At 40.2% G+C, this 11,215-nt stretch overlaps 1 protein-coding gene across 1 annotated transcript; it reads right to left on the bottom strand.

Moving 5' to 3' along the window:
- Positions 1–3,462: 3,462 nt before the first annotated feature.
- Positions 3,463–8,644, bottom strand: LOC103962753 (receptor-like protein kinase FERONIA). Its single transcript, XM_048579035.1, is given in 3 exon segments — positions 3,463–4,908; positions 7,232–7,565; positions 7,567–8,644. Coding segments are annotated over 3 exon segments (2,562 nt in total). The 5' UTR covers positions 8,479–8,644; the 3' UTR covers positions 3,463–3,592.
- Between the last annotated feature and the right edge of the window lie 2,571 nt (positions 8,645–11,215).

Consider the following 11,215-nt stretch of genomic DNA (forward strand, 5'->3'; position numbering starts at 1 on the left):
TAAATTCAAAGCGGGAAAGCCTAGCTGTGCTGTAAGGCACTTGGCCGAAAGAAGAGGGAGAAGGTGCTTCTTTGAATATGGATTTGTTACCAGCCACTTGGTGCTCGAATGGAAGAAATTTTCAATCGATATCTCCAGCCCAATATCAGGAGTGTTAGTCGATTCCGAGATCAGAAGAGCCACATTGAAGGGTGATTCGATCAGACAGAACATAGATTGGCGGCGAGTCCCCGGCCATGTGTATGGTTATCATGCGAAGAAAAAAGGGAATGAGAATAGGAGTGAGTTTTATTAGGGAGTTTGCTGATGGGGTTGTTCATGATTGTAAGAAAAACATAGAAAGGGTGAGGTGTTGCCTGTTTAACTCATTTTCTCACTGGAATTTGGAGTCTCTTGACGAAGCCGTTTACACTGCCTATCGCAATGTTTGTTTGTAAATGACCGCTTTTATGTCTTGCCTATCGCAATGCTTGTCTGTAAATGACCACTTTTATGTCTTGCTTAATAACAAGCCTACCCCAAGTCTGCGTGTGAAGAATGATCGGGATCAGTTTCCTTACTTTTTCCTCCACGCACTCGATGTATTGTTGGTATAGGTCCAGCCCATGATGAAAGCACAAAGAAAGATTCATGCATACGGTAGCTAATTATAGCACATTAAGTCGGTGGAGTAAGTGAGCTAGAAAGTTCTATCTATATTATATTATGAATAAATTATATTTTACTACTTCAATTTTGTATCATTGTTATGCATTATCTCATTTTTTTTAATCATTGAAATGTTATATATCACTTTCTGACCCTTGAAAGAGTGGATAATCGTGACTTGCCACTCGTTGTTCTTTAAAAAAAAAGATTATAAATCAAGTTATCAATTCGTTGCAATGCCAACTTTCACAAATTTTTTTATCAATTTATCTATTAACTGGTGACATGTCATCACATGACATAACCCCAATTTAACGAAGTGAGAATAGTAATAAAATGGCCAAACATAACTTCCGTTCAGCAATTCAACACCAATAAATAAAGATGTTTTTTTTTTTTTTCATACATCTGAAAATGTAAAGAAACTACATCAACATTCAGCCACGTTTTGCCAATCTGGGCAGAGCCCTAGTACCATTTACATTACAAGACACCTCTGATTGTTCTCCTTTCCCTTACTGCTTTTACTCTTCGAATTCTTGTCATTAAACCTCAGCTTATTTACCTTCTCTGCCACCTTCGACAGAGTCTCAGCAGCCCCATCTTCCTCTGATCTTGATTGTGCCTGAGTATTAGAAGATGTGAAGAATGTGGGGTGTAGGTAGAAAATATAAGATGAAATGTGGGGTGAGAGGGTATTATGAGGAAATATGTTGGGTGTATTAAGAAAATTTTTAATTGAAAACGTAAATGTAGAGTGCAATAAATATTTAGGTTTTATATAACAATATGTGAAGTGTTAATATAATAAGTTTTGATTAAATAATTGGTCAGAATAGCCACCTTTAACAGTGATATCTTCTGCCGAAGTGTAGATAGGTGGCGGATTGCCGGCAACGAATGTGGTGGCAATGATCAAGTGCAGAAACAGGGAAATGTACTGATGAGAGATGAAAATTGGTTTCGTCATGGTAAATTCTATAAAGGTGTTTATTTGTATGCATGTGTACACTTTAGCTCTTGTTTATGGATATGTCATGTGTGGTAGTTTGTGTGTCCCTCATTGCAAGTTCTTGAGATTTAAGTTTATCAGACTTTTCAAGTCAAGTTTCGGCTGCTTCTGCTCCAAAAGGAAAGATTCCCGGATCAACATTCTTTCTTGCGTAGGCGGTGGGCTTGACGAATTATCAATTAAGTCCTTGGCATGCATGCAATTCAATTGGGATTCGAAAGTGATTTCTGCATATTATTTTTTACTTTTGCACACTTTCTCTTACTTATTGCCATTAATTTTTCTTTTGATTTGTCGAAACGAATGACTAGAAAAAAAAATGTGTGTAAGAAAGAAAAAAAGATGTGCATAAGTCATTTCGTCAAATCTTTGTGCATGTACTTTTATCGGTATTTAAAATATAATATACGTAGAAATATTAATATGTAAATTTATAAAAATATCGATGGATGTATCGATATCGATCACCTTTGACGGAAATTTTTCTTTTGATTTGTTTAAACGAATGACTATAGCAGGTTCCATTCTTTTTCCTGTCACTCATATTGGATGTATATCTTCCTCTTATTATTTGATATAGAGAGAGTGTGATGGAGATAAGTCTGGAATGATGAATAATCAACATGAATAATGATGAAGTTTGTGAGGCCAAGACTCCTTATGACTTGTGAGGTCAAATTAGCCCCAGGTCTTGCCCATAACTTCTTAAGAGCACAATTTAAGATAATATCGGTAGCCACTGAAAATGAATCATGTAAGATTTTTTAGCCTCTAGCCTCTCACACCATTGAGACGCCCAATAATCAACATGAATAATGATGAAGTTGCTCGCTGAAGTTGACATCTACCTAAAATTAATTGTTTGTTGAAATGAAAAAAATAACTATAGGTACTGTTTATTTAAAAAAAAAACAAAAAAAGAAGGAAATTGACTAAAATAGAAAAAATTTCAAACTATGGTTGCTAAAATCGAAATGCACGAACGATAGGGGTAGAATGAAAAATCTCTAAAAGCATCCTTGTTTTTATAGCATATATTATGCAAGGTTTTCACTTGAAACAACTCTTCCGTCCAATCGATGTATATCTTCTTCGCACAGGAAGATGATACCGATCGAAGACTTGACCTGCGTTCTTGATGCTGAGATAGGGACTTGAGTTATTTATTTTAGTTTATCTTCCTCACATTTTCATGCCTGCTTCTTTCTTTCACATGTTAAAATTACTTAACAAGGAATTTAATTTTATCCAAAGTCCAAATTAATCTTTCTGCTATGGACTATTTAGTAAGGTTGTAAAAGACACTAGGCCTAGTCGGGTGGTGGATTGGGGTCTAGCGCCTAGAAGGTCAGGCGGGAGCTTAGAAAGACTAGACGAATTTAAGTAAATTTATTATATATCGTATAAATAAGTGTTTATTAATACTTACAAAAATATATAATTATATTTTTATATTATATCACAAAATAAAATGACATATAAATAAAAGTATTATAACATATTGAAATATGGATAACAAGCATAATAGAGTGTTTATTCAAGTATTCAACAATTTTCTTATAATTTATTGAACAAAAATAAAATCCAAAATGAAATTTATTGATTTTATGTCTAAGTGAGAGTCGCGATCTAGGCAGGTGCCTAAGTAGGCTAAGGAACATCTAGGTGGGCTAGGCGGACACCTAAAGAGATCTAAACACGCTTTCTTATTTTTTAAACACTTAGGGAATAATCGAGGTGGCGGCCAGCCGACGAGCTCAGTGCTTAGAACAGTGTATTTAGTATTGATTACAGTGATTAATAATGCAATTGCAAGTGAGTCACTGCGTATAAATTTGCATTCAATTGGGTTCAAATACATTTGATTTAAAACTGACAGAGCATATATTACAATCCCATTGATATTATGCCTTCGCTTGTTGCCAACGCTCATCATCTTCCATTCGGGTCATCGATCTCCGAGAAGATTGTCGCGGATATACACTGAATGGATTCATATGCAACACAACATGGGTCTGTAACCTCATTGTAACCCTCAGTACCAATGTTCTTTTGATGAAGCTGCAGTGCAAATTCAAGCCCCCTCACAACGTCATTCATTGGCGGCCGTTCGATCCCTCTATCACTGATGCAGCTCATGGCAATTTCAACGAATTTGTTCAAACTCTCAATTTCGATCTTACCCCTCATGCTTGGGTCAATGATTTGATCAAGTTCCCCATTGCGATGGCAATTCTTTGCCCACTCAGCCAAGTTCATTTGCCTTGGCTCCGCCGTATGAACCACAGCTGGCCTTGCACATAATACTTCCCACAACACTACGCCGAATGAGTACACGTCAGACTTCTCAGTGAGTCGTTGATATCGATAGTATTCCGGGTCCAAATACCCGAAACTGCCTTTGACAATGGTACTAACGTGGGTCTTGGACGCAGTGGTGATTCCCATTTTCGACAGGCCGAAATCTGAAACCTTGGCCACCCATTTTTCATCCAATAAAATGTTTGTGCTCTTCACATCGCGGTGGATGATTGTGCCCTTGGTACCACTGTGAAGGTAGTGCAACCCTCGCGCGGCGCCAATACAAATTTGAAGATGTTGTTCCCAGGGGAGAGGTGGGTTGTCTCTGTTGTTGTGGTAGAGATGGTCAGCGAGAGTCCCTCGTTTCATGTAATCGTATACCAAAATCATCTCATCTTCATCAGTACAATATCCAATCAGAGACACCAAATGACGGTGGCGGAATTGTGAGAGCAACTCGATTTCTGTCTTGAACTCGTGTTCCCCTTGTGATGATTCCGGTTTCAGTCGTTTGATTGCAACGACGGTGGCCTCACCACCACCAATGCATCCTTTGTACACGTTTCCGAAGCCTCCAACTCCAATAATGAGGGACTCGTTGAAGTTTTGGGTGGCGGCTTTGATCTTTGCAAGTGAAAAGTAAGGACACATATAATGGGGTAAAGTTGATTTGTGGGTCTTTGTTGACTTGGCAGATGACTTGGCTTTCCATCGCCGTATGAAGATGAAGAATCCGAGGACAGAGATCAGCACAAGTATGCCGGAAACTATACCAGCAACTATGCCAAGCAAATGAGGAGAATTCATACCTGTCGACCCCACCAGCAGCTTCGGTGGATCAGGGTTGGGTCCCCCGAGATTTCCATTTGAGTCATTCAGTTTGAAGATTTCAAGCCCATTTAATACTCCTTGGTTGTAGTCGTCATAGAACGCGATAGAAAGATTTGTTTTTGACACGCCCCGACCCCGATATTTCCCGAATACCAGGATAGGCACGTGCTGGCCGACACCCGAGGGTGACGAAAGCCATTTATTAAATGCAAATGCTGAAAATAAAGGATAAATAAGGTTTATAAATATAAAAGAATAATGAATATGCAAATAAGGACCGTGTTCAGAGCACACCACTAATCTAGAACACTAAAAGAACATAATATAAAATTGAATGAAACGAAGGAATGGGTCCTACACCGAGAGGACTCGAAGATGCCGATGCGGAAGTGCCTGGACGTCGGGATTGTATGCCTCGATTCTAAGTCCTGAAGGGGGCGCAAAACAAACATGAGTGGACCAAGTTGATATATATATATAATAAAACAGTTATCAACATACTAACCCCCAGGTTTTATGAAAACACTTATATATAATGATAAACATAGGTTTTCCGAAACCTAGCATGTCGTGCAATGTCTCAAATCATAATTCACATAAATAATAAACACTAGTGAATGTCCGATATAACACTTCAGGCCCCATGCCGGCTCCCCGTCTCTGAGCACACAGTCAGAGGAAAATACACTTCAGGCCCCTTGCCGGCTCCCCGTCTCTGAGCGGACAGTCAGAGGAAAACACACTCCAGGCCCTATGCCAACACCAAACCGTCGCCCGGGACGGACCGGATCTATCCCTACGTCCCGTAGCGGAAAGGACCACTAGGTAGGTATAAAACCAGTGAACATACATATATTGAAAATCAACTTCATAGTATAAAGTCATCCATCATCTATACTATAAAGAAGTGTTCTAAACATGTTCTAAATATCATATCGTCATCCATCAGATATTCTATAAGAACATGGGTTATAGGAAAAATAGTAATAATTCAAACTAGCCTTAGTAAGCATATTATCTCAAAACGTTTCATAAAACATAATCGTAAAGTCATGCTTTTCTGTGTATGCAATTCTACCATCAAAACATGCATTTTTAGAAGGGGTCCACTCACAGTACTTCGCCGTCGAAAAGCCACGTCATCTAGCGAAGAAGGAAACGCCATCGATAATCGCCCCTAATCACATAAATGGTACATTTAGTCAAACTCTACTCAAACGATTGAATTTGGGAAAACGGACATCGGAAACGGGTTCAGGACGTCGAAATTAGCCTAGGAGGGGTCCCGCACGAAAACCAAAAAAGTCAACCCGGAGGTCAAAGTCAACGTTGACCGGTCAAAGTCAACGATGACCGTTGACCGGTCAAAGTCAACGATGACCGTTGACCGGGTCAACAGTCAACGGGTCAGGTCCGGGTCAGGGTCAGGGTCAACGGGTCGTGGGTCAACCCGTCAGAGTCAACCCGGGTCAACCCGGTTTAGGGTTTGGGTAATGGATCCGGGTTTGGGCCTAAGGGTTTGGGTTAGGGTAATTGGGTTTAGGTTTTAGGGTTTTGGGTTAGGGTTTTGGGTTAGGTTTTTAAGTGGGTTGGGTTTGGGTAAAAAGGAAAATGGGTGTGGGTTTTGGGCTAACAGAAAATGGGTTTGGGCTGCAACCAAGGCCCTAAGGCCTTTGGGTTTGGTGGTCGCCGGATTCCAAGGAGGGGGAAGGCCGGATTTCGGCCGAAGAATTCCCAAGCTCCGTTGGAGCTCAAAACTCAACCAAAACATGTCATTCAATATACCAAATTGAAGCCCCCAAGGTAAGGAATCGAAATATACCCTTGGTTCCCGTCATTGTGGCCGGATTTGGCCGGAAAACAGCTTGGAAGCCACGGGTGTCCGCCGGAAACTGGGTAAGATTCAAATGAGCATAACTTCTTCAATACTCAATGAAATTAGGTGAAACAAAAAGGAAAGTTGTAGTACTCAGCGAGACGAAGAGATTGATACCTTGCACGCCGGCCAACTCGCCGTGTTTTGGCCGGAAATCGCCTCGAAAGGGACGGTGCTCGCCGGAAAACTGGGAAAGAGTCTCCGAGGTGGTTTCTTCATGGTTTGACGTCCAAAACACAACCACGGGGTTTGAAAAGAGTTATAGGTGTGGGCATGGGTGTGTGTGTGTGTGTGTTTCACGGGGAAGAAGAAGAGAGAAATGGGGGAGTTTCGAAGGAAGGGAGAAGGTGCAGACAAAACAAAACAATAGAAAGGAAAAGAAGAAAAAAGGAGAAAGAAAGAAGAGAGGAGGGACACGGCAGGGGGGACAAAACAGGGGGTGGGCCCCTTGGGCTCACCAAATAAGGTTCAAAAACAATTTTAAAAAGGAAGGTATCCCCAAACTTAGTGAAAATACAAAAATACCCATTTTCTTACGTAAATCCCGGGACGGGTTCTTACAGTTTTCTTCTTCGTACTTCTGGGGCCGATTGACACAATGTAGTCTCTGTATTCTGGGGTCGGATACCCTTCGAATATAATGGCTACTTCTTCAGCTATCTGATTGGCTATGTAAACTTGACGAACACGTCCAGAAATGTATTCTTGTAGTGGAAGATAACAAAAGTGCAGCCTAACAAGGTAAGAGAATTTTGAATGTACAGGGAATTCCCAAGTGAGATTATATGATGTAACTGAACTAGTCATTGACCGGCTCGTTTGATAAAGTTTTCTCGGCGCAGTATACTCTGGTATTATGGAAAAGTTGGGCATAACAAAAGTATTTTTTTTGCGGAGTGCTCGAACTTAAACTTAAAGGCCCTAAGTAAGTTTGCTCATCTGCCAAACCTTCCCAGTTCCGGTACATGCCAGTGTCTGATTTGGGTAAGAATGGGTCTCCACCGATGTGTATTCGGTAAACCATCTCCAGAGCTGTGTTGTTTTCCATTTGGACCTTCTTTCTTCCGGTGCCCACATAATTGACACCATTGGCGCTTTTGGCAGGAGTGTAGTAAAGATTGCTTGGCATGGATACAATCTCAATTCCATTGACGAACGCATACGCGTCTGGGCTTGCTTCTCTGCTTGGACTAAATGTGATGTTTAGACTCTGTTCTTCGCCAATGTTCAAACAGAACTCTCTGTACAGCGTCTCCACCCCATAAGCGTCTGCAGTGACAGAAGCGTTGAAGTCCTGGAGCAAGGTAAAGCCACCGGCTTTGACAGAGAAGAGCGCTTTGGAGCGGTCGAAGTTGGGATACGATGTTGGGTAGAAATACAAGCGGATGAACTTTTGGCCGGCTGTACTGAGGGAGAACCTGTAAGTAAATTCAGAGTGAGAAAGCCGTGCCGCATTGTAAGGCACTTGTCCAACAGCGTGGCCAACAGATGATGATGATGATGCCGTAGACGGAGGTGCTTCGCTGATGACGGATGCACTAGCGTGCTCTTCTTCCAAAGTGGAATATTGTGAGTCGATATCCCCAGTCCAATATCGCTCTTCATCCATTTTCAATTGGGGACCGGTGTGACCACATGCAACGGTGATGAAATCAGTTGGGGTGTAGATATATGGTGAGTCGTCTACTTCCACGAGCGTGGGTAGGGTTACCATCATGTTTAGAAACAAGGATGATAGATAAAGAAGCGTCAGACAGTATTTGCTGCTTGGGAAGTTCTTCATTATATATATGTATATGTATGTATGCATATATAATAAGATATAGAAATTAGGGAGAGGAGATTAAACTCATGTTGATGAAGAAGGATGCCGGAAAGCTGCTTGGATTCTTGTTTCTCTATTTTCCTCATACTTATGTGAATGAGGTACACTTGTTTCTATATCATCGTTTTCGGTTATTTCCCGTTCCTTTCTGACGTTCACATCAAAGACAATGAGTAGTCCTTTCTAGCATGGACTTGAACTAATTAGTCCTTAGCATGTATAACGTTTTGCAGAAGTCTTTAGTAAACTACAATGAATTGGCAACGATAGTGGCGTGGGAATTGGGATAAACTATACAATAATTGACTGTTAGAAAATTGCTTTTCCTAATAGTATGCCCACTTTGAAACTTTGAACGATCATTTAGTTAATTAGAAAACAGTAATACAACAACAACAAGCTTTATTCCATTAAGGGGGATTAATTGTATGAATCCTAGAACGTCATTGTGCTCAGTTATGTGCCAAGTCTTCAGTTAGCTCCAAGTACTCCATATATTTTCTTACGGTCTCTTTTCCAGTCTTCCTAAATCTTCATCTGCCTCTTTTGCAATGACCCTCTGTCTTAAAGTTGCATCTTCTAATCGGCGCATATATAGGTCTTTGGTTCATGTATCCAAACCACCATAATTGATTTTCTTTTATCTTATCTTCAATTATTAGGGTCATTCCTACTTTACCTCGAATATTCTCGTTTTTATTTTTTTAATCCAAATATTGTGGGAACTTCGACTGGAATCTCTCTTGTTATATATTTACTAATGTGTTTATTGTCATATCATCAGAAACTTCTTCAGATCAGCGCTGGCTTTTGATGTAGACAAGAACGACTTTTGTGCTAACCAAATTGTTATTAGCATCACCTCTATGAGCAGCTTCCTCCTCTGTAAGTAAATCGGGGCGAGAATGTTGCGCTGTGGTGTATGGTACTTGGCGGACGGAGGACAACAACATTGAAGGTGGTTCTTTGAATATGGATGTGATACCAGCTGCTTGGTGTACTTCTAAAGGAGAAAATGTTGGAGTAAATATATCCACTCCAATTTAGTTTATCATACTGATCGAATATGCTGCCAGAATAGCCACATTTTATGCTGATAGAATAGCCACAATTTCGAGTCTCTGAAAAATATTGATGTTACACCGTAGAACCAATTAACAATATGAAGAATAATGCAATTTATTTATAAGTCCGCATGGTGAAGTCCATGCATGGTGGACGTATGATAGGGGTGACAATGGTGTGCAAACACAAATAAGAAAAGGTAAAAAGAGAGAGCCGGGGCCCAGGGTTTGTTCAAAGTCTTTGTGTAGAAAAGACGTATGCTGAAGCATGACTTGAGCAATTTCCGTTCTTTTTCCTCTATCACATTGGATGGATGTATCTTCCTGTCATTGGATGTGTAGACTTTTACTTAGGACTTGTGTTCTTGACTATGAGATAGAGATCCGACTTAAATATTTTGCTTTATTTCCAATGAACGACACAAGTGGCCGGAAGTAGTGAGGTCAAATATTTTTCAAGTAAAATCGGTGTGGGTTGCCGGAACAGCCACGTTTAACATTGATATCACCCGCTGGAGTGTCGAAACAAAGGAGTGGTAAAGATTAAGGTTTGGATTGGTTTCATCATATGGTAGTTGCCGTACAAAGGTATTTGCAATTTGCATGCACACGTTCCTAAATTTCATTGTAATAATCTATGTATTTGTATTATTGAGATTTTATATTATTTTTCGAGAAATAATATTAATTTATTTGGATTTAGATTTTAATTAAATTAATTATGAAGTTTGTAGTTTGGAAATTAATTATCTAAAATTCGTTGACCTTTCGAGGTCACAAGTAACATATTCGAATAGATCCTAAAACTACGAGTGCATAGGCGAAAACCGTTTGCGAGTCCGGATTATACGGTATAGATACAGACATTTGAAATTGTGTTACAAAACTATAGATTTTAAATTTATTTCAAACTCCCACCTTGTGGAAAAGAGGCCAATAAGATTTATGTGAGTTAACGGAACCAATCAGGAAAAAGAAGAAGGGAAAGGAGAGAGGGGAGGAAACACCCAAGCAACCTTGACCCGATTTCAAACCCTGACCCGGTTGTATCTTTTCGGTCCGACGTCCGATTAAGGTGATTTTGGTGTCCATGGAAAGCTCTCGGCGAACCCAACATTTTTGTGGAATTATATTTCTCAATTTCTAACCCAATTTTACAAATCGAATCCACAACTCCACAGTTTTCCGGCGGTTTTCTCATTTTTCCGTTGAATCCGACAATGTTTACCGTCGACCACCACCACCAAAAGACTTCCCTCAACCTCAGGAACAAAGTCCATGCATTGGTTGGGGCGTTGGAGTTCATTTTGGCATCGAATCAAGAACACCCAATTCTAGGGTTCCGGCGGTTCGTGGGCAATTTAAGGTGTTTCCTAGCCAAATTGGACTTGTCCACAAGTATGAAACTTGCTTCACTCATTGAGATATATTTTCCTGTAAAATTTGGTAATTTTTGGAAATAGTTGAATTTTCCGGCGAGTCGGGACGGCTGACCGCCACATGTGTCGGCGTGTGGCCAGTGGGCCGACGATGTCTTTCTAAGTCCAATTAGATGCCCTGAATTCATAATTGATATGAAGTGGTTTGATTGTTTGAATTTAGTTTCATTATGATACATCACTCGATCAAAATTTGAATCGACAATCCGACCGTTGGAC

Source organism: the organism of the source record quoted next, unplaced genomic scaffold, assembly GCF_019419815.1.
Source record: "Pyrus x bretschneideri cultivar Hongxiangsu unplaced genomic scaffold, Pyrus_bretschneideri_v1 Contig13, whole genome shotgun sequence".
Taxonomy (NCBI): Eukaryota; Viridiplantae; Streptophyta; class Magnoliopsida; order Rosales; family Rosaceae; genus Pyrus; species Pyrus x bretschneideri.